We start from the raw sequence: 24156 nt of genomic DNA, 5'->3' as shown, positions 1-24156 counted from the left end.
AAGAAGGCGCTCGCCCCGGGTCAGGTGGGCACTCTGGGATCCCCGGGAACCAGGAGCACTCCGCTTAGCCCTCACCTCCCGCGGCTTGGAGGGGGTGGGTGGAGCTGAGCCCGGGGCCGCCCCCCGGAGCCGCCCCCGCAGCCGGGGCCCAGGCTGTCAGCGCCCCCTCCCGCGGCCACTCACCCGCCGGCGACGCGCTCCCGGCCGCAGTGGCGGCGACCCCCGCCTGGGTCATGATCCCAGGAGCGGAAGGCAGCGGTGTCTGGCCGTCCAGGCGAGCCTCTGGGTCGGCAGCCGCCGCCTGCTTCTGCGGGGCTGGGGGAGCGCGGGCCCGGGCCCTCCTCTCCCCCCGCCCCCGCCGCCTCTCCTCGCGGCCACCGCCGCCGCAGCGAGCCCGAGCCCTCGAGGCCGGAGACCCGGCGGCAGCACGGCCTCAACTTTCCCAGCCCCCCTCCCCCCGCCCCTCCCGCCCCTCCCGCGGCCGCCGCTCCGCACGCGCACAGCCTAGCCTGGATGCGCCGCGCGCCCGCCCCAGCCGACCGGCCTACCAATCCGGAGCTGGGGAGGCTGCCGTCCCAGCCAATCGGCAGCCGGAATGCCGCTGCGCTAGGCTAGAGGGCGGGAGGAGGCGGAGGGAAAAGCTAGGAGGGAACAGGCCTCAGGCGGCCCAATGAACACGGCCGGGGGGCGGAGGTGTGCAAGTTGGGTTGAAAGAACAGGAAATATTCTTAAAGGTAGAGTGACGGGCAGAAAGGAAAGCCAGTAGGTGAATGAGAAAGAGGTAGGCCTGGTTCCTTAAAGGGGAAGCTTTGAGAAGCTAGAAGCGATGTTTTAAGAAACTTCCTTGCTTCCTGTTCTATACTGAGCTTTTGGAATATGTCAGTGTGAGCTTACAAGTGGAAAAAGTGAAGAGGAGGAGGCACCCGAGGCTTTCGGAGATAGACCGGTCCCTTTAGCCTGTGAAGGATCAAGAAGGCGGGAAACGGTGGTGGAGAATTCAGTTCTCTCCGGACTTCCCTTTTGGTGCAAGATCCTTTCAGCCCCAAGGCTGCTGGAATTTGTACTGCAGACTCGCTGACGTCCTTTATTTGCCAGAAAGCATGAAGACCATTTTCAGAAATGACAGGGAGCCCCAGCTAAGGGAGGGAGTGAGTCTTTAGGAGATGGGGATTGCCTAAACTTAAGTTACTAGACACTTGTATCTGGAACCCGAGACCTCTTCTGAGCTGCTTTTGGAGCTCTTGAACCGTGGTCCCTAACTATCTTTTTCTAGTTTTGCTTCATTTCACAAACCAGTCTGCCTGAGACAGGTGTCGGGTCCTCCACCTAGTGGTGGTGAAAGATTCATGAGCTCTTCACAAGATAGTCACATCTATGGCAAATACATAATGGACGCAGACCTTGCTTTGTGAAAAAGGTAAATAACAAGTCCATTTTACTTTTACTACGCGTTTTGAAAATCTGTAATGAAATAGACCTTTAACGTTGCTTCAAAACTGGTGCTAATAAGCAGTCTGAATTTTGTTTTTTCACTTCCTTGTGACATCTGGGCCAGGGCAGTGAGTTTTAATTGGCTTTTGAATGGATTTGTCATTCCCAAGTTCAAGAGCAGAGACGGTGTGACTCAGAGTTATAATAGTAATACTAATAACACATCCATGAAACTGTAAATGCTAATATATGTCCAGCTACATGATTTCCATCTTAGTAAGAATGTAAGGTTTAATGGGTGACAAATATCAAATCCAGGGTACACATAACTTCCTGAACTACAATACATTCATTCTTAGTTAAAATCAAATGTCTTGGCTTTTTGTTGAGATGGGATCCCACTGTGTAGACTAGGCTGTCTTTGAACTCACAGAGATCCAGCTGCCTCTGCATCTTGAATATGAGTGCTGGAATTAAAAGGGTGCACCACTACATCCAGATGCAAAACAAAGTTTTGATGATTCAGAAAACAAGATTTAAGAACTTTTGAACTATTATTAATGCCATTCAGACATAATTTAAAAATAGAAAGTCAACCATTTACTGATAAAGGTCAGAATATCAACTTTTAATTTTAATCCTCATTTTCTAATTGAAGTCCAAATTCAACTGTTGAGTTGGTGAGGTGGCTACTAGTAAAGGCACCACCTGCCAACAAGCCTGATGATCTGAGTTGAAGCTTCAGAATCTCCGCATGGCAGGAGAGAACAGATTCCAAGTTGTCCTCTAACCAACTTCCATATATGGACTGTGCATGTGTGCACAAACACACATATAAATAAATAAAATGAAAAAGTTCAAATTTCAACTAGAGATTTTTTTGATTAATTTTATTCAACATTATTTAGCATGTGAGATTGAGATGATACTGCATAAGGATGGCTGGCTGGTATATGCTGAGTGTCTAGATTGCTAATAACATGCAGTAGCCAGGTGAAACTGGCATGTCTACAAGTCCAGTCCTTCAGACTGAACCTGACTTTCACCCACTTACTTGAGGACCTTTTATGGTACAGAAAGATTTGCATGGTATATAATGGTTTGTTTGATCCCTCAGATTCATATGGGTTCAAGAATGAACTTGAGCAGCAGCTCTGGCAGCTCAGATGCTCCCAAGGGTCAACCCCACCTACTACTTCCTTGCTCTGCCCAGAAATCATTAATTTTCTCTTTCCAGTGCTCTGCTGTTTGCGACTTGCACACATCCTGTTACCAGGACCACTAAGTCTTGACCTGCGGCCATGCATGTGTAATCATAGTCCAATTGCTGCACAGAATTGCATAGCTAGGTTTCATTGTATGGCTTTTGTTTGCAATCACTCATTAAACTTGGTTTGGCTGTCTTGCTTTAGAGGCCTTTTTTTTTGCCTTCTGAATATAGTACATATGACTATTTTCATGTTTTTGGAAGAAATACCCAAGCTTTTCCAGAGGCTGTAATTTTTAATTTGCATTCCCAACAGTATATGATGGGTCCAGATAGTCCACACCACGACTGAGCTGCAGTCGTTTCTTAGCTTTTGAGACAGTATCACTAGATATTTCAGGACATAATTAAACTGGTGAACCTGTTACCTTAGCCTCCTTGGTGTTGGGATTACAGGTATTACAGATGTGCACCACTTTTTCTAACAACTAGTGGTGCCGAGCATATTCCCGTATCATTGTTTTTAGTGCGTTTTTTTTCAGCCATTAGAGTTCATTTTAATGTCTGGAAGCATCTCACAGATTTATGGAAGTTCTTTACATGTTGGACTAATGTTTTCAACAATTGTGGAGCTTGGGTTTTGCATTTTATAAGAATTGCTTGTTTACTAACCTGTTTCATTCACATAACCATACTGCAATATAGTTCTTCTCATCTTACTTATGAGGAAAGTCAGGGTCTTCTGAGAAAGCAACCATTGTCTGTGTCCACACCTAGGTGGCCATACTAAAACAGCAAAGGTCACAATAGAGATGCCAACTCAATAGGCATTCCCCCATTGCAGTCCATCTTGATTTATTATGAATCTCAGTCTATTATACCATTGCTGTGTCTGTTCTCCAAAAATAAAGAGGTGAGATCTGAATGTTATTCTGTTAAGTTCTTGATGCAATTGAAACAGAAGCCTTTTCATTTAGAAACCCTTTGTGCTTATCATGAAATACCTGTTTGCCCAGGTTATGTCTTATGTTGGTCTCTCTCCCATACACACACAATGTATGGGTGTGAATTTCTAATTAAAAGCAAATCCACTACCCTGTCCTGTCCCCTTCAGCTTTTCCTCAGTCTCAAGGTGTGCACCACACCACCTGTTGGGTTGTCTTGTATAAATGTCTTTAAAAGCACAGCAATGCCCTGCATTGGTACTTTTCTTTAATTCCAGTACTTGGGAAGGATGCAGGTGGATCAGAGTTCAAAGCCAGAAAATACTATCATTTAAATCCATCTTACAGATTATTTCTGGATCATGCCTGTGGTGCCATACATTAAAAAACACCTTTAATACCAGCAGAGGCACAGGTGTGTGAGTTCAAGATGATTCTGATCTACAAAATGAGTTCTGGGACAGGTAGGGCTAGGAGAGAAACCCTGACTCAAAAAAACCAGAACTTTATACAAGGCCATATAGACTCTTGTCTTCTATATCCAAAGGACATTTTAATAATTCATTCTCTTAAAAGAAATGTATGTGCATTGCCACCCAGGTATCAGATTCTCTAGAACTAGATTTACAGTTGTGAGCTGCCATGTGGGTGCCAGGAATTGAACCTGGGTCCTCTGGAAGAGCAGGCAGTGCCTAAACCACTGAGTCTTCTCTGCCACAACCTCTACACTGGCTCTTTCCTTCTGATGACTTTTCAGTTATCCAGATTGGTATTGCTCAGCTGTGAGTAGCTAGTTCTAGAGGATTGAGCACCCTTTTTATTTATTGCATTTATTGTATACTGTGAAGACACCATTTTCCCTATGTGATTGTTGAGATGGTCATTCATGTGCCTTGACAAAGAAATTGACTATGCAAGTACAGATATATTTATACACTCAGCTCTGTAGCACTGCCTGGTTTATGTTGACAATGACACCACTAACTTTACTCAACTTTGTAAGATGAGAACTTGAAGTAGTGAAGTCTTCCAAAACACAGCACCAGCATTTTGTTCAATCATTATCACTTGCAAATTAAAGCTGATTTTACTTTCCAAACGGCATGCTTAAAGCTTTTAATCATTGGTCTATGACATAGTATACAAGTGCTGAAGCAGCTTTCACCTTCTTGCCAATCTTACATGATCTCATGAATAAGCATAGTAGCTGCAGACTCTTACAGCTTTTCAGGCTGTCTTTTTAATTCCTGTATCATTCAAAAGTCCCATCATGATAGTTAAGAGTCAATGTTGCTCTCCAGATGTACCTATGAGGGAATTCCCTGAAAATTTAAACCAGAGGGAAGATTTACCCAGAATGTGATACTACCTATGAGGCAGGGTCCCTAGTTGCAGGGTGGGGGGGGGCAGACAGAAGAAATTAAAAGGGAAAGCAAGTAGAGCATCAGCCTCAGACCCCTACAGCTATACTTTCCCCATTATGATGCACTGTAGACGGAAATCTTTCCAATTTTTGAGGAAAAAAAACCAAAAAACCCTTGTCTGTCAGGAGTAACTTAATACAGAAAACTGGAATAGATTTACTGTGAAAATACAACCACAGTATTTAGGCTTTTTGTTGTGTTGGAAGAATGTGAATTTTGGAGTTGAGAGCTAAACTCCAGAAAGCAGTAGAGTTTAACTGGGACTTCAGGTGACCATGGAGAAGGAACTGGTACTCTTTCCAGAATACTTTCAAAACCATTCATGATACATTCTAGTAGAGAAATCTGGCTGCATTCTCATGCCCAGAGAACTTCATCAGGCACAATTCAAAGCTACAGGCTATATATGCTTGATAGTGGAACTTTCAAGATGGAACAGAATTCAGACTGTGGTACAGTTATTGCTCACGGCTCTTGCTGTAATGTATAGTGAGGGAGCAGAAAGACATGAAAAACAGCAAGTTGAAAATGCCACACAGGGCAAAGTCAAACATCTATAATTGTTAAGAGATTAGTGCCATTAAGAGAAAACCTCAGACCTTTCTCCTGAGCAAGAAGTGCTGTGTGCAAGAGCTCATCCAGCAAAGGGTCCATTTTTCAAAACTACAAATTCATCTTAAGGAAAAGACCTGGGAATGTCACCAGAGTTCCCTGATCAAAACCGTCTAGAAAGTTTTCTCAGCGTCAGTAGAGGCCAATACAACTGTGAGACAAGAGCATCCATATCTTGAGCTGTCAGCAGAGCCTGGCATCAGCATCTAAGTGGAGCTAATTTATAATTTAGGTGAAGATTTGTCATAGAAGCTTATGGCAGTTCCAGAAGGCCACTGATAAGCAAAGTGTGGCAGGGTCAGATTCCTGAAATGAAGCTAGGAAAATTAAGCATGAAGCCAGGAAAGTGAAGTCTATATATAATTTATTTAATATATGTGTGCGTGTCTGTGGTGTTCATGTGTGAAAGTCAAACACTACTCCGTGGAGTCAGTTCTGTTTCCAGATCTGGGCTCCTCTGGGGGTTAAACTCAGGTTGTAAGGCTTAACAGCAAGCACCATTACCAAATGAGCCACCTTGTGACATTTCATTTTCACAAAACTTAAGCCACAACCCAAATGACCTTTTTATTTACACTATTGATCACTTTTCTTTAGGTCCAGTTTATTTCCTTGATATTTTAGTTCCATATTAACAGATGTCTGCTATACTTTCCTTGATTTAACTTCATGCTTGACACTAACCCCCACCCCACTTCAAGATATCGACTAATAAACTAGACTCAAGTATTTTTTGTATGAACATTCACCACCACATATTATACTTTAAGCACTATCTGTAACTGTACCCTAAAGTTTTTCTGTTAAATATAAATTTCTTGTAATTTAATAAGAAATATGTTACTTAGCCTGCACATAATTCACAAGCATGTAGAAACTTGAAAAATGTGTTATCTGGGATCATGTAAATTTTTCTCAGGGGGGGGGAAAAAAAGGCCAGAGGCTGGGAAGAGATGGCTCAACAGTTAAGAGCATTTACTCTTCTTGGAGAGGATTCAGGTCCAGGTTCCTAGCACCCGCATCAAACACTTTAGAACCACCTGTAATCTGTCAAAGTAACGTTAAAAAGGCAGAGGCAGAATTAGCAATTTTGAGGGTAGCCTAGGGGTGCTGCTTACAGATCAGTCTGTACCCTAACACTGCAAGGCACTCAATTCAATCCCTGGTCCTGAAAAAGGAGAAATGCTTCTTACTAGTGTCTAGGTATCCCTAGGCCAGAGCCACACCCTCTTTTCAGTTTCAGTCACAGCCAGATCACTTCTGGGTATATCCCACGACCAAATTCCATGACCTAAGTCAGTGTGCTACCATCACATTACAAAACCACACCAAGAAGTGATGGTAATTCAGTAATCATGCTTTAAATTTGGCCTAAGCTACACATTAAAAAGTCACGTGTGCCTCTGAGACCTTTTGAACACTACAGAAGGTGGGTTGGCTACTAGGTGGAAAGTAGAAAGTTATACTTGTAGGACTTACCAGTGTTAAAAAAAATTAAGTCATTCTTGGGGTCAACTGTCATCTATTGGAAGCTATTTGTGATTGGACAGCAAAATAATTACGATAGCTGGAAAGATCAGTAGTTAAGAGCATTACCATTTATTATAGGAAACTGAGGTTTGATCTCCAATATCCATATGGAACTGGACCCTCCTTATGACCTCATGTGTTTTTGAGGAACAAACATGCACACACAAAAAAAATTAAATTATGGCCACTAGAGATGGTATTGTGATTAGGATTTCTCCCTCAAGTGGGGTCTATGTAACCCAATTTGGGGTTAAGTTCAAACTCTTACTGCTTCAGCCTCTTCTCCTGATCCAAGTGGTAAAATGCTGGAAGTCAGTCCTATTGAGTCTGATCCCTACTAAATAACAAAATCCCACCAGATTTGAGCTAGTCTGCTACTTTTAAATTGTAGCCTGATTAAAGATAAAAATGGAATAAGCTACACCAGTCTAGAGAAACAAACTAGGTTTGATACAATCATAACCACAAAACATAGCTTCGATGCCTAAATCCTGAATCTTTTTGACTTTTCAATTATCAGCCTTTTAAATCTTATTAAAGCATGTTTATATTGGATGCGATGTTAAAATATCAGTGTAAAGAATATTTCTCTCCATATTGCTTTATAACATTAAAACAAACTCAAGATTGATGATGAGAACTTTTGATCACTTTTGCAAAGGAAACATTCAGCCAACCAAGTTGATAGAAATAGGATCAAGAATTCAAATCTAGCCTCAGCTACATAGCAAGTTCAAGGTGAAACCTTGTCTCACAAACAGCTGTTTCCAAGGGTCCTTCACTTGTCGTAAGATGTTCTACTTACAACAGAACATTAAAGGCCTAGGAAGATAGTGCAACAATTAAGAGTACTTGGCAAGCACCCACAGGCACGAATCTTAACACTCTGGAGGCAGAAGCAGGTGGATCTCTGTGAATTAAAGGCCAGTCTGGTCTACAAAGAGTTCCAGGATGGCCAGGGCTACAGAGAAACCATGGCATTTTTTAAACTTACCTTTAGAGGCCATAGCCCTCACCTCATTGACCATTACTGTAGTGCAGAGCTTAAAAGGCAAGCGTTTATTAATAAACTCATAGAAATCATTTAAGGGACACAAGGAGAACCTGATAGTTTTCCTTAGTATAGACTGCTCAAATCTTTAAAAATAACTCCTGATGTTGCCAATGTTTCTCAGAGGAGCTAAATAGATAGGCTCTAGAAGTTTGGTTGACAGAAACAAATTCTTTCAGTCAGTATCTTGTTGTAAAGTTATAGCTATTTAACATGTTTAATTCATACTTAACTCATATCCTTGACTTGTTGAGGACAGTGAGTTCCTAATTCAAAGTACAGAAAATTCCAAAATATTCTATCCAATAGTAACTCTTCCCAAATGTTAGATTTAAGGTTTCATCACAATGCAACATACAAAGACCATAATTTTTTAAAAACCAACATTAGGCTTTGTTAAGTGGCAAGTGTCTCATATTAATTTTAGTTCCAAATGACTCCTAGCTCAGACTTAGTTTGAGGCTAGGCAGTCTACTCACATGAGAAACTGAGGCCTAAAAGCCATGTGAGATAAAGTAGCTCCTCTGACCATTATCAGGCCTTCAAGAAAATTCAGGCCTTGATGATACTTGATGGTATTAAGATCTTATATCAGAACCAACTGGAGAAATTATACATTGCTTGATCGGGAAATTAATGGGATCCGACAAATCTGTTGATTGAAACCGCTAAATTTTGGAGTGATGTGGTATCTAAGATGCAAAGATCATACAATGTTTCTTGTGGAATAAGCCAAGTGCTAATTCTGACCATCTTGACTAGAAATATAAAATATTTGTTTTATATAATATAGAAATATTAAACATTTGTTAATCACATTAAAACAAATTTTTAAGTGGATACTTTTGATTAAAAAAAATCCCTAAACTCACCCATATACCACCAAGATGAACAGGAAGAAGGGAAGGCAGGGCCCACAGCAAAGTTTCATAATCTTGAATGCAAAGAGGAAAGGGGGCACAAATGGTGCAATACATACACTAGGGCAGGATGGTATGTATAGGAATGGGACAGACATGAAGCTGAGGTGTGGAACAGCCCCACATTCTTTTGTTTCTGATGTTTCCAGGCTGAAATTCCCTCTCAGACAAGACTTAAAAAAGAGGGTCAGGGCCTCAGTTGGACACCCACCCCCCATAGCTGTTATAGGCAGACTTGTTGGTCTGGGGCTTCTGTAGGTGGAGCTGGTCTGGCTACGTCGCCATGTGTTGGCCAGTTTTTTTTTTTTAACAAGGTCTGAATTAGCATGCCCTGATTATACCTGGACTATTTTAATGAGTTTTAAATTGGGTCTTAAATATAAACAGTATGGGTCACAGTACACAACTTATAGTTGCAGACTGTAACACCCAGCACAATGCGCTTCATGACATTTATAGACAGATCACTACCAGAACATCACATAAGTTTATTTCAGATGTAACAGTAACGGTAAAATTGACAAGTTTAATTCTTAACTGCACCAAGTAAACGTAGCCACTTAAGTATCTTTAAAGATATTCCCTCCAAAAACTGAGGGAGGTTTTCTGTTCCACCACCACACACCATGCTTCCCAATAGTTCTCTTTTTGGAGGACTTTCAATTAATGAGTGACCTGCTTTGGAGACACTTAGGAACTTCTTTCCCCAGATGAAAATTAATCTTGACAAATTATATATTGCATAGATTTCTCTACAGTGTCTTTACTTTAGAACCTAAATTCAAATAGCATACAGAATAATTTTAACCTATTTACCCCACAGTAAAAACAATCTGTCATGAAAAAATGGAGATAGCCTTTAATCTTCCAGTTAACAGAATTACTATTTTACCTCAAAAATTATTAGCACATATTAAAAACAAAGAAAAAAAAACCAAAACAAATAAACCCAAACCAAAAACCACAAACTCAACATGGGGTGTTACTTTAGTATTTCCCGACTCCATGCATATGGACTAGTCCCAGTTTCTATTCTTCCACATCTTCCCCTTATGTAAGTGGATGGAATTACATAATGCAACTTGGATACAGGACAATTGACCCTATACAAACATTTAAAATTTAGGTTAAATCACTGACTAGAGTGGAAAAAGAAACAATAATAGGGAGCCTACACACTCAATTCAAACTTTATTATTTGTTCCTCCTCTTTAAATAACATGTACTTAATTGTTGTGAGGCAGCTATTCGGTATTCAATAACCACATTTAGGGATACATTCATAGGACTACTCAGATAGTCCAAGTGAAATGGTTATAGAAATAGAGGCAGTGTCATCTCAGAAAACTCTTTTATATATCAAAATCTATTTTGCTATCTGGAAGTTTACAAAATGGTTGACTTCTTCAAACTAATTATGCTATCATTTATGCCCTCTTCTCTCGGCAAGAGCAAACTGAAGCTTATCCATGAAAGTAAAGGTGCTTAACACTAAACTTTTTTTCTGGGCTTAGATTTGGACTGTCTAGGAAATCAATACCCAAGAAACAAGCATGGTACTTCTACAATTTCACTACCCTATACATCCATCCATCCATCCGTTCATCAACCACACCCCGTATTTTTCTTGGCACTCAAGACTACTGAAGTCCACTTTATGTACTTTCACATTCTCAAATAAAAACTTAAAAGTGTTATAAAATGTGCATAAGCATCTTGTGAGATAATTTTACCATTTAACCTAGTTGGAAATAAGACTTCCTTACCATAATTTTCCTAAGAGGAAGTATTAAACTTCCTTTTAAAGTTAAATGAAAGGAAACATACACTCTACACTGTTCTAAAGTCTAATGAGAACATTTCTTGAGCCACTGATGACTATTGGCAATCTAAGAAATGCCATGTATCTTTGAGATGAGGAAAAGTCTCCACATTACAATTCTCAACCCATCAGAGCCACTCCCAATGTGCCTGAAAATGATCTGGACTTAACCAAACCTGTCAGTTGGAGGTCACAGTGATATTTGTATTAACACTTTATACTTCTATTGTTTCAAGAATAGAAGGAATTTGTCTTGATTCCTCTTATTCCAAATCTTTAAACTCAACATTATAGGCACAGAGTGTAAGCAAATCTGGGATGTTCTTCAACAGATAAGCAATAGCATAACAATGTTATTTTCAAAAATACTGTCTAGAAATTCTTCCATATATTATCAATGCTCAATGGTCACACTTAACAATCTGTATTAGTTGATATTAAATACACTTAAAATGTTACAAGTCCATCTAAACTTTTATGTAATTTTGTATGTCCAAGAGAAAACACTTGCTTCAGGTTTATTTAGGGGTATTGGCTTATAAGGACATAGCTCCATGTATAAGGTTACACTATTATTGGGCTTACTGAAAAACAAAAGAAAACCAATTATAACAATTTTCTATAGGTCAGTTAAAGGCCATATTTCTAGCTGGGATATTAAAACAGTTCATTTCACCAGCCCATACTCTACAAGTTAATGCCTCTAGTAAAAAGATTAACAGCAGGAAGGAAAAAATAAAAAAACAAAACAAAGAACATCTGCTAACAAGCAACCCACTCATCAGCTAAGTAGCAGTTTAACTGAAATACTTTGATCAAAGTCTAATACTACCTACACAAACTGCCCCACCAATCAGCAAATAGAGAGAAAAACTGCTTTTAAACCTAAATAAGCTTAGTATTTTCTCACAAGGATAACAATGGTCCAACTCCTGAGAGTGCTTGAAGGACGAAAGGTAGAGTGAAGGCAATGTCAGGGATTAGCATCCCACAGATAGTCTTTAAAACTCAAAGTACCACAAATACACTAAGCTTGTCTATGAATTAGAGAAGATATTGCTGCTGCTTCTTTTTGTCTTTTGAAATAAACAATATTGTAGGCTCTGCCCTTCAATGTGAAAGCAGGATGTTAAAAAAAATAGCTAAAAATTGAAATCATCTGACTCCCAGTTTTGGGGACATCTTAACTGTGAAAGGATACAGACCTATCTTCTCCTGCCTTCAACCTAACCACCTCACAAAAATAAGAGAACTAAAACAATCCAAACATGATCATTTTTAAGAGTTCTTCAAAGTATTAAAAACTTTAAGAGGAGAGAAAGGAAGAATAACAAGGGAGGAAAGCTGAAGAAAAGGGGGAGGGGAAATCAATGGGTCTTTCTTTATTTGGCGACAAGCAAGTGCAAGAAAGTTCATTTGTAATTTGTTCAGTTGTCTGTCTTTTGTGTCTCTGCATTCTGACCAGATGGGACTTTGAGGTTTTTCTGAAGCACATGAGCATCTGCAGGTTCTATCCTCTTATAGTAGTTCTTCTTTGTCTCAATAATCTCAAAGCCAAACTTCCTGTAGAAGTCAATCGCTGACTCATTGCTGATCTGGACATGCCTGAGATACAGGGTATATATACACAGATACATATATAAGACAGTTTCATCAACTTTCAAGTTTTTTAACCAGAGATAGCTTCAAATTGGTTAGAGGTGGAATTTCACAGACATTTTGTACATTTTCTTTACAATGACCAATATTTAACAAAGGTTACTTACTATTTTACACTTTTAAACTAATTTCCCCACTTGCAAGGCAGATGGCCAAGATTAGGAGGATCAGTGTTTATTCTTATACTTAACAAAGGTTAAACCATCATGAGGCTTCCAAAGGACTGGCATTCTGTTCCCAGCACTGTCATCAAGGAGCTCACAACCACCAGTAACTTCAGCTCCAGAGACTGTTGATGCCTCTAGCCTCCTTGGAGACCAGTAATCATGCACATGCCCCTCCCCACAAATATACACACTAAAAACAATTAACAACAAAAATACACTCTAGTCTCAATTGCCTAAATATATCTTCTTGAGCTTCTTTCATTACTCTTCAGAACATAATATTCTGCATAATATGAAAACAATTCATTGTTGTGATTTCTGTCTTAGCTCTGCATGTTGGTTGGTTGTTTTTTTTTGAGTCAGGGTCTCTACCTGGCTGCTTGAAATTCACTATGTGTATAGAGCAGGCTGGCCTCAAACCCAGGGGAATCCACCAGCCTCTGTCTCCTGAGCGCAAGCAAGCTCTAGGATTAAAGACATGAGCCACCATAACAAGTTGTCTTAGATCTTTATACTGTGGCCTCCTTAGACTCTTGGTTTCACCATAGGGTCCCTTATATATAATTAAAACCAAATTATAACATAAATGATTCATCACAACAATTTTCTACCCACACTTCACCAACCTGGAATTAAAAATAAAGTTGAGCTCAATAAAAATCAATTAAAAAAATAATAAAAATCAAGTTGTCCTGAATGGAACATATACACCATTCTTCAGCATTCCCTAAACAATACAACACAATAAAACTTCTGTAACATTTTCTTTTGTCTAGGCACCCTTAAGTAAATTAGGTCAGTTTAAAGAACGTGGGAGGATAAGTCATCTGTAAATAGTATGCCCCCTCTATATGGATTTATGAACTTAAATAAATGTACTTTGTTTTTTTCTAAAACTTATTTTATCGGTGTGGTCACTTCTGTCTGCAAATATGCCTGTGTACCACTTATTTATCAGAGGAGGGTACAGGATTCCCTGGAACTGGAGTTACAAATGGTTTTGAGACACCATGTGGGTGCTAGTAATGGAACTAGGGTTGTCTAGAAGAACAGCCCTTTTATATGTCTATTGCTATCAAGGGACAAGCATACCTTCATCAAATATACAATGAGTGAGTAGATTTCAAAGTTTCTTGATAGAGATTTAAACAGATAATTTATAGACACTTAGATGAACATTAGGTACTTACAGATAGATGTTGTCAAAAGTGCCATCTTTCTCACAGATGTTTAGGACATGATTTAGCATTTTAGTTCCTATCAATAAGGCAAAAACAAATAAGTAAATAAATAACTTTACAAGTTGACCTTGAAATTTGACATCTAATTTCCCCCCACCCCCCACCCCGCAAGACAGGATTTCCTCTGTGTAGCCCTGGCTGTCCTCAAACTCATGAAGATCCAACTGTCTCTGCCCCCTACCCCCCGAAAGTGCTGGGATTAAAGACGTGTGCTGCCACCACCTAGCTCTACTTTCCATCTTTACTAAGACCTGACACAGAACTAGAAGACAACTAGACATCCATACTTCCCCAAATTTTGTTCTCAGTGTGTAAATATGTTTAAAACCACTACAGGACCTTCTCTCATATTCATATATATGAATGAAACAATCCCAGACTGATAAACAAATCAAATCTATGGGCTTCCAAATGAATACTAAGCAATGGTTTTCATTTTACTTTTCACAATCCACTTCCCAGTTTCCTTCCCCACCCCCACCCCCTTTTTAGTTTGTTTTCTGAAACAGGGCTTCTCAGTTTAGCTCTGGCTGTCCTCACTCAATCACTCAAGGATACAGCAGATTAAAGACACACTCCACCAACACCTGACAGAACAAAACACCACATAATTTTACCTATTCCTAGTCTTCGGTAAGGTGCAAGGCATCCTAGTGTCATGATGTAAAGTCTCTTTTGATTCTGTGAATGATCCACCCTGCAGCACACCGCACCTACAGCTATATCATTGAAATATGCTGCCACAGAAAATACAAAGATGTAAATCATAACATTTTATTTAACCAGCTCCTTAAAAAAAAGTTGTTATAGGCATCAGATTTTAACCAACTACTCTTATGAGAATATCAATGACCTCAAGACTGACATTGTCCGAGGAAGGTTAAGCTTTCTCTGTAATAGTTAAATTGTGATAAACACACAGGCTCACAGTAAATAACAGAAAACATTTCGGAGCCAGGGAGTTGGCTCAGCAGAGAAAAGTATCTGCCAAGCCTGGAAACCTAAAGCTCAACTGTTGGAACTTACAACGTGGAAGGCTAGAACTCACTCCCCGAAGTTGCTCTCTTAGTCCAAAAGTGGTCATGTAGTCTGTGCGCCTGCACATGCATACACTCACACTTTTTGTAAAGGACATTAAGTATTTGCTTTTAAAAGTCATATATTCAACACCGATCTTGCTCAAAAATCTGTAACATTTCATTTCAACTTCTCTTGCTTATAAAATTAAGGAGCCTGTATTAGTTGCTCTAGTATTAACAAACATAGTTTGAGAATTCATATTTTAAAAAGGAGGAAAGACATACCAAGTTTTGCTAGCTCGCCAACCTCTAGCACATCCTTGTAGAATTTATCATTATAGCTGACTGGAAAGATGACCTGGTTCAATCTCTTCAACTGTTTAATATTGTGTGGTGTCACATCCCCCAATTCGATCCGGCTACTGGAACAAACCAAAATGTACTCAATAAAAGATAATTAACTTGATTCATTAAGATACCATTAAAAGGGTAGCAGTCATTTTTGCATGACTGACAAATGCAACCCTTACTTTATATTCTTAAAACACTACCACTTACAAGCAAATTTTGTCGAATGTTCAACCAAAATTCTACTTAGAGCTTTTCTACAAATATACACATTTAGGGACAAAAAAGTACACACTAACCAATAAGGCCAGAATATTATCCTTTAATAAATACCAAAACTGTTCTTCTAGTTTACAGTTTAAAAATGTAGATACAGCTATTATTGATAAACAGACTGATAATATTAACAAAGGGATAGGAAATGGTACTAAAGATGAGAATATAAATTCGTACACTATTTCTTGAGACAATCCAGCACTAAGCACTGAGAAACCTGCCCATCTCCTTTGCTTACGTAAGCAGAAAATAAGTCAATTGTGAAAAATTATTCGCATTTTATTTATTGAGAACAGTGATCCAGTAACAATATCAGTGGTGATATTAAGGATTCATATTCCAGCACATCTCAGTTTCAGTATGAGAATTTCAGAAAACAGAACAAGTACTTAGGGACTTCAAAAAATAAGGAATTAAAAGAGAGCTCAAGATTCCTGATAATGAAACTGTTCTGCCTTGAAAAGTAGTCCACAACATAAATTTCTAATAGCTCAAATAACTTTTACTACATACTAAAAATAAATCTGTTGAGGCAAACCCTGCTGGAAATCCATACAACAGTTCATTCCTAGTACTACCAGCACTACCAGCAGACACTGAAGACTCTTTTCTTGTGCTGGAAATCAAGCCCAGGGCCTCCTTCATGCTAGGTAAGTGCTCTTTCAGGAGCTACAACCACAGCCCCATTTACCCTCTTTTTACCTTCTGTTTAAGATTAGTTTTTATTTATGTTTATGTAAGTGTATGTATATTTGAGCCTCCTGGCCATAGAGGTGTCAAATCCCTGGAACTGCCACGTGGGTGCTGGGAACCAAGTGCAGTTAGGTGCCCTTATGCTAACAACCTGTTCACAGTGGATGGCATAAACAATAAAAAGTACTAAGACAAAATAAGCATTAAGGCCGGGTGGTGGTGTCACGCATCTTTAGTCGCAGCACTCAGGGGCAGAGGCAGGAAGATCTCTGAGTTTGAGGCCAGTCTGGTCTACACGGTGCGTTTCAGGATAGTCAGGACTGTTTCACAGAGAAACCTTGTCTCAAAAAACCAAATAGAATAAAATAAAAACAAACAAACCTCTTGCATTCACTTTAGTCAGACTATAGGGCAAACTGCTGTCATTGAAATCACTGAACCTTGTGAACTTAATGTTACTCAATGAATTCTGAAATGTGTTCACCTATTAACTACTATAGCACTTTCCTAACAAAAACTTTCAAATTTTAATTTTCAACCTTTAACTCTATCAAGTATTCCAATTTTTAAGTCTGTTTTTGGTGTGTCTCTGTACAACAAATACTACGTGTACCTGTACGGCTATTTGTATAGAAATCAAATCCACGTGCTTCCACTGAGTGAGCTTTCATCCTCAAAATTTAAAAAAAAAAATTACTGGCAATATTCAGAAAGACCACAAGATGGAGATGAGACTCTCCAAGAAATGTTCTCCCCAACATCAAGGCCTGACTTAGTTACACAGCAAAAATAAAGTGCAGGCAAACTCTCTATACCTGCTTATTCATTCAATAGACACAGCATAACTTGGCACAAAATTTTAACTAGTCAATTTTTGTTCAGAATTTCATGTTGAAGGTGCCTTAGAATCCACTGGGCCCATTCCACTTCCCTTCATAGAGATAAAACCAAAACTCCAACAGAGAATGTGCTCGTAGTAAACAGTATAAAGCTAGGAATCAAGCATTTCTAGGAATTTTTATTATAATGAAATCAGTCCTATCATAGTCCCTCAAAGGAATCATCTTTGCTCCTTAAGATTAAAGAGAAGGGTGTGTGATATGTGCTGGTAAGAGTCCACTCACACCAAACAATTGGAATACTTGATTAAAGCATTATTTAATAGAGATCAAAATATGGCTGAAGTCAATAAAAATTCAAGACATTAGATTTTTCCTCTTGGCTAGTGGGAATCTTAATCTAAACCAAGTCCTTCAGTAAATGACACAAATGGTCAAAAGCACACTTTAAATACCATGGTGGTTTGAATACCTATGGCCCCTACAGACTCATGTGTTTGATTGTTTTGCCCAGAAGTGGCATTATTAGGAAGTGTGTCACCGTGTAAGCCGGCTTTGAGATTTTATAAGCCTGGCTAGTAGGACACAGACTCCTTACGTGATGTGGGATGTCCTTCTGTATATGTGTTGCTTTTATTGGTTGATGAATAAAGCTCTTTGAGCCAATGGCACAGCAGAATAAAGCCAGGTGGGAAATCACAACAGAGATAGAGAGAGTAGACAGAGTCAATGAGACACCATGTACTGCCGAAGGAGGTTGCCAGTAGGCCACAGCCTCATGGTGATATACAGATTAATAGAAATGGGTTAATTTAAGATATAATAGTTAATAAGTCTGAGCTAAAGGCTAGACAGTGTTGTAATTAATAGTTTCTGGGTGACTATCCAGGTCTGAGAAGTCAGGAAACAAACAAGCAGTCTCTGCCTACACTTACGTTCCCCGCAAATCAAGATGTTTAACTTTCAACTCCTTCTCCAGTACCATGTCTGTCTGTGTGCCACCATGTCCCACCATCATGATAATGGACTAAACCTCTGAACTATAACCCATCCCTAATTAAATGCTTTCCTTTAAAAGAGTTGCAGTGGTCATGGTGTCTCTTCACAACAACAGAAACTGTAACTAAAACAAATACTAACTATCCAAAAGACTTTTCTCTTTACTGAAATTCCTACCTCACATAGTACTCTTGTTTGTCTGTCTTCCCCGTTCCCAACCCCCTTAAAGACAGGGTTTCATGCAGCCCAAGCTGGCCCAGAACTTGTTTTTTTTTTAGCTGAGCATGACCACAAACTCCCAGATCCTCTTCCCAAGTGCATCAAAAAAGCCCTGGCTAGGCGTTACTTTTATACTTAATCTTTTCTACCTAACGCCACTTGGTTGCTGGGTTTGGGCTTCTCATCTAGATTTTAAAGCAAGACCTCTCAATCTTATAACTACTGACATTTTGTATTGAATACACCTTGGGGATTGGGACTGCACATCTTAGGATGTTTAACTGGATCAAACTTTAGCTTCTACACACTAGGTGTTATCTCTTTTCTCACCTTTAATCCTGCCAAATCTCTCGTTATTTGAAACTGGGCCTCATGTAGTCCAAGATAGCCTTGAATTTCCAATCCTCCTGCCTCTATCTCCCTGGTGATGATTACCAACATGCCATGCTCATACTAAGTCTTTAAAACTCACTTTATTTAGGCTGGAGAGATGGCTCAACAGTTAAGAGCACTGGCTGCTCTTCCAGAGGTGTTGGTCAATTCCCAGCAACCAATAGTGGCTCACAAAAACTCACCATATTCGACTCACAGCATACTTCAAATTTAGAGCCTAACACTCCCAGGAAACATTTTATATATTAATATTTAGCAAAATTTACAGATCTATATATCTAGTTTATGTCAAATATGCTTTAAAATGCCCCAAGACTAACATTTAAAATTTAATTTAAACTATGGCTCAGCAGTTAAGAGCACTGGCTATTCTTTCAGAGGACCTGGGTTAGATTCCTGGCACCACATGATGGCTCACTACAGTTTATAACTTCAGTCTCAGGGGCTCAACATCCTCTTCTAGCTTCCATAAACCAGACACATTCATGGAGCAGACATAAATGCAGGCAAAACACCCATACACATAAAAGTAAAATCTTTTTTAAAAATTAATTTAAACTAAACTTAAAAAATTTAGCCATACAAAAATATTTTAACTGCTCAATGATTAACTGTGGCTATCCACTATTGCATCAGACAAGACTAATACTTTATTAGTAAGTTAGGCACCGTGCTTTAACTAGTTGAAAGAAAATCAAGAGGAAGGCAAAGTAACAGCACTACTGTGTTACAATTCTGTACCTTAAACTACAATTTTAGAATTGAAAAGCGTTCTACAGCTTAGTATAAGTATCCTATTTGCTACTGAAGACTAGGTTTAAAACAAGAAGGAAAATTATTTGAATACCTGAAACACATGCCTCTTCAAATGCCATGAAATTGAAAGCTATAGTTAACACCTGGAGGACAAAAATCAAGATTTCTACAGAATAAAAGAGCAAGGTAAAATTAAATGTTAATTAGTTTGGTCTGGCAAGAGCACTACTGACTTTGGAAAATAACACTTCACAAAATAAGTTTTTTATCTGACAAGAGATTTTTATCTGACAACAATTAGGACGTAATAATTTAAAGCTTGGCTACAAATTGTGATAACAAGAACAAAATTTATGTAAATTATTATGGTAAAATAGAAAAATCATGTAAGCACTTAGCCTCCTGAATGATCCTTTAAAAAAAAAATCTTGGGCTGGAGAGATGGCTCAGAGGTTAAGAGATTCCCAGCAACCACATGGTGGCTCACAACCATCTGTAATGAGATCTGGTGCCCTCTTCTGGCCTGCAGACATACATGCTGACAGAATACTGAGAATACTGCATACATAATAAATAAATAAATAAATCTTTTCTTTCTTTTTTTTTTTTGGTGTCTCGAGACAGAGTTTCTCTGTGTAGCTTTGGCACCTGTCCCGGAACTCAATCTGTAGATGAGGCAAGCCTCGAACTCAAAGATTGGCCTGAAATATTCTTAAATGTAGAAAAGTTTTTAAGACAGTGCCTCATGTATCCCAAGCTGGCATTAAACTTACTGTGTAACCTTGAACATTGATACTTTCATCTCTGCCTCTCAGTGTTGGGAAGACAATGTGTACCACCATGTCTGGTACTGGTGTTTCATGCTTGCTACCAAATGAACCCAATCCCCAAACCACTATTTGTTTTTTTATAGCAATACCACACCCAGCACTCACCAATATGCATACCTCTATAGGTAGAAGGTATACTTAAAAAAAAATAACACAAACGATTATACTTCAGACACTATTTCAAAACTCTCAACATAGCAAAGGAGACATTACACAGTATTTGTTAAAATTCAGTATCTCAATCAACAAAACATAAATTACTGGTTTTACACAAAAAGCAAAATATAAACTGCAAGTTTCTAGTCAGATTTGACAACCAGTTTTATAGGTACACAAGATTCATTCTGTAACCAGGCTCAGTAGCAAACAGCTACTCAAGAGGAGACAGATGGATCTGAAGGTTAGGAGCCAACCAGCCTAATCTAAGTCCATAGTGAGACGAGAAGGACACAGATACAAAAATGTCACAAATCTTTACAGTTCCGTTTTTAAAAAAACTTATATTTCCTATGTAAGCAACACCTAGATAAAAATACAGAAAACTTTCTGGGCCTGTCCCCAGTCCATACACTATTGGAGAGAACCATTATTCTGTGTATGTCAACATAGTTTCATTTCTAACTGCAGAATCCTGCTCCACTCCCATCCAAGTACAAACCAGGCACGACCCTGTTAGTTTCCAAGATCAGATGAGATCGGGCGCATTCAGGGTATGGCCATAGACTCTGTTCCACTCTGTAACATCTAACCAAGTTTCAATTAGAAACCACACTGCTCTGTATTTAATATTATTCCTACTTACCATTTCATTTTTATTTTGGTCACTTTAGTATTCACATCTTGTTTAAAGGAACTAATCTGCACCTCCTTTAGTTTTATTTTTCAATTGCACTGATAACTGACTGCGCTGCCTTAATATCATCTTCCCTAGAGAGGAAGAACATATAAAAGTAACCAGCTTACCGACCACAAATCCAAGCCATAATGCCCTTGGTTCATAAAAACAAGAAATCTCAGGTGAAATAGCCAACAGCCTAATGTATACTTCTCATACTTCAGATATGCATATAAAAACATATAGCAACTATCAACTGCAAATTTGTCTAATATAGAGATAAGAAAAATACATGATTTATAACAGGATATCCTACTGCTGTTGATTTAAAATAGTAAGCTTAAAGTTTCAACACCCAAAATTTAAATCATAGAGGGTTTTGGTTTCCCACTTCAGAGTCAACTACTTAACTGTGTTTGGTAAGCGCAATAAAAAGGGAAAACTTAGCAAATAAAATTTCAAACAAAAACTACAAAATAGGACCACTGCTTTGCACAGGTCTTTCTAATGAAATCAGGACATTGAACACAGTGCAGTTGCACAAGTTTTGGATCTCAAGGACATTAACATCTCAAACAAACAAGAACTGTACTACACCATCATTTCATTTCTTTAGTATCTTAAAAGGAACAAAGAGGAAAATTTAAAGTCCCATGTTTGTTAGAAGTTAGTTGTGGAAAATTAAAGAACTATACCTACAAAAACATCTTGAAACTGTTTAGTCCAGAACACAATTCTAAGCTCCCAATTGTGAGAAATAAAAACCTTAAGGAATCTTAATTTTGAGCATGCTTACTGGCCTAACCTGTAGTTTTGTCTAAATTTGTCCAGTTCCTCATTTCTAGACATCTGCCTCCATAATGTTACATGTAAATATCTGTTTAAATAAACAGAACCAGCTAGTGCTGGTGGCTCAGTTTGCAATACTAGCTACTCAAAAGGCTGAGGCCAAGAACATCGTTGCCAAGTTCAAGGCTGGCCTGAGCAACATAGTAAGACCCTATCTCAAACTAAAGTGCTGGGTGTTATAGATCAGCGGCTGAGTGCTTTCCTTCAGGTCCCAGAACTTCAGTAAGTAAAAGAAAGCTACTTTAATAGTACACTTAATAACGAGTTCAAACAGACTGACAAGAACCCCACTGTGTGGCTCCATTTCTACTGTCAAATTAGGTATCAGAAAGATTACATCCTATGCCTAGAGAAACTGAACTACATCCAAGTTTTTTAATCTAAACGTCCAGAATCATTTTTGGACTCATTATCTTCATTGCTATTACTATAACAGAACATGACAAATATGTATTGAGTATCAATAAGAAAAGAGACAGCATCAAAAAAAGTCATACACTACTAGGAAAATAAAACTTTTCCTAAAGATAGTTGGATCACATTTTTTAAAATTAGCCAAATGTCCCGGATCGTGACTCAAGCGGCGCAAACATTCCAACACATGCAAAAAAATTCAACACTGAGTAACCAATATCTAAAGCAAAAAGTATTTTATATGTAGACCTAAAAATCAAAACTCAGAATAGTTTGAGTTTTAAGACGTATAGATAAATGACCTTTATTTTACACAGAACGAGTTTGGAAAAATGATATATTTCGTTCTCCAAAAAGGATGCTGATTCAAACAGTTCAACTAACTGAAACAACAGTTCTAATTTTCAGCCTACTTAGAAAAAAAATCCTTTCGGTATTTCATAAAGTTTAACATGTTTAAGCTTCCATCTCTTTCTCTGAAGATTGTAAAGGCAACCTCCAAAACGGTTTGCTTAAGCAACGTGTTAGCGCGGCGCTAATACTGTAACAGTTTATAAATCGATACGGGAACAGTTAAACCAAAACAACTCCTAACGTTACCCAAGATTTGAAAAGATCAAACCTCAACTTTGCTAACCAGCAGCAAAAAGCTGCTCCGTGGACTGGGGGCAAACACGCTCCCGAAGCAATAGCTCCACCTACTGACCCACAATACTTCCTTAAACATTTTGGCACCCCAAAGTCCCCGCGGCTCGAGTTCGTTCCCCCTCCCTCCCTCCTCCTCTCGCTCTGACCCAACCCAAATCTCGTTGAGTCACTAGCTCCCAACACTCATCCCCATGCTCTTTATTCCAATTCCTTTTCCCTCCAGAAGGTTCGGCACAGCCCACAAGTATGAAGGAAAACCGAAACGTGTCAAAGCCCGCAGCCACAGCGTGGAGCCCGGATACGGATCAGCACCTGAGTTGGCTCGGTCGTGCGCTCCCGGGAAGAGGCCCGGGGCGCCCACGATCCCTCCTCCCCGTTGTCACACTCGGGGCACCCTCGTCCCCGGGGCTGGATTCGTGGACTCGCGCCCTTGCCTCCGCTGGCCCTGCAGCCCGCCAACAGCCGGCCTAAGCCTCCGCCCCCTCCCGAAGCCGAGTGACCGAGGAGCCTGGCGAAGTCCCCCCCTGGAGGCCCGGTCTTGGCGCGAGTCTCTCCTCGCACGCAGCGCTCTCCCAGTCCGCCGGCCCCCGCCCCTCTCCCCTGCCCGCCGAGCCCTCGCCTGCAGCCCTTCTCCCTTCCTCACCCTTTCATCTTCCCCGCCTGGTGAGGCCGTCGTTACAGCCGCGACCAACGCCGTCGTCCTCCCCGCCTGGAGCACTCCGCGCCCTGCGCTCAGGCCACTCGACCCCACACGCCGGCCTCTCGGCGGAGGGAAAGGGCGCCGAGGAGGCCACGGAAGCCAAGCCGGGCCCCGAAGCTCCGGGGAGAAGCGGGAAGGTCCGCCGCCGCGCTGCTGCCGCCGCTCCGCCACACGTGCACACGGGACACTCGGCTCCCGCCCGCAGCTGCCGCCAGCCAGACCCGCCGCCGCGCTGTGACCTTTCACCCCGCCCCCTCAGCGCGCCGGCGCGGCCGCCGCGTCGCGCGCAGCCGCAGTGTTCCTTGCCGCGCGCCCCCCCTCCCCTTCAGG

The 24156-nt window shown here is 40.0% G+C and overlaps 2 protein-coding genes across 4 annotated transcripts in view; both read right to left on the bottom strand.

Moving 5' to 3' along the window:
- Positions 1 to 449, bottom strand: part of Usf3 (upstream transcription factor family member 3) — a 50332-nt gene extending 49883 nt beyond the window's left edge. For both annotated transcript variants that reach the window (XM_075963272.1, XM_075963281.1), the window contains exon 1: positions 184 to 449. The gene's annotated coding sequence lies outside the window, so the exon portion shown is untranslated. The remainder of the gene's footprint in view (positions 1 to 183) is intronic.
- Positions 450 to 9587: 9138 nt separating this feature from the next.
- Naa50 (N-alpha-acetyltransferase 50, NatE catalytic subunit) lies at positions 9588 to 24062 on the bottom strand. Of its 2 annotated transcripts, none has more exons than XM_075963251.1 (5): positions 23770 to 24062; positions 15313 to 15449; positions 14626 to 14745; positions 13958 to 14024; positions 9588 to 12546 (listed from the first exon to the last, which is right to left on the bottom strand). In XM_075963251.1, the coding sequence occupies exons 1-5, from the start codon at positions 23775 to 23777 to the stop codon at positions 12369 to 12371; spliced, it is 510 nt and encodes a 169-aa protein (XP_075819366.1). In that variant the 5' UTR covers positions 23778 to 24062; the 3' UTR covers positions 9588 to 12368. The 2 variants fall into 2 exon arrangements, with proteins under 2 accessions (XP_075819366.1, XP_075819373.1); XM_075963258.1 differs by having other exon boundaries at positions 15313 to 15446; positions 23770 to 23909.
- Between the last annotated feature and the right edge of the window lie 94 nt (positions 24063 to 24156).

Source organism: Microtus pennsylvanicus, chromosome 1 (assembly GCF_037038515.1).
Source record: "Microtus pennsylvanicus isolate mMicPen1 chromosome 1, mMicPen1.hap1, whole genome shotgun sequence".
Lineage (NCBI taxonomy): Eukaryota > Metazoa > Chordata > Mammalia > Rodentia > Cricetidae > Microtus > Microtus pennsylvanicus.
The sequence above is the reverse complement of the archived record's forward strand: the minus strand, read 5'-3'. Positions and strand labels throughout refer to the sequence as shown.

Bases quoted from the DNA above. Each gene is read 5' to 3' on its own strand.
- Naa50 (XM_075963251.1), bottom strand. The intron at 14,025-14,625 runs GTAAAATTATGT...CCTTATTGATAG, and splicing joins TTACCGAAGACTAGGAATAG to GAACTAAAATGCTAAATCAT. The intron at 12,547-13,957 runs GTAAGTACCTAA...CCTGTATCTCAG, and splicing joins ACTTTTGACAACATCTATCT to GCATGTCCAGATCAGCAATG.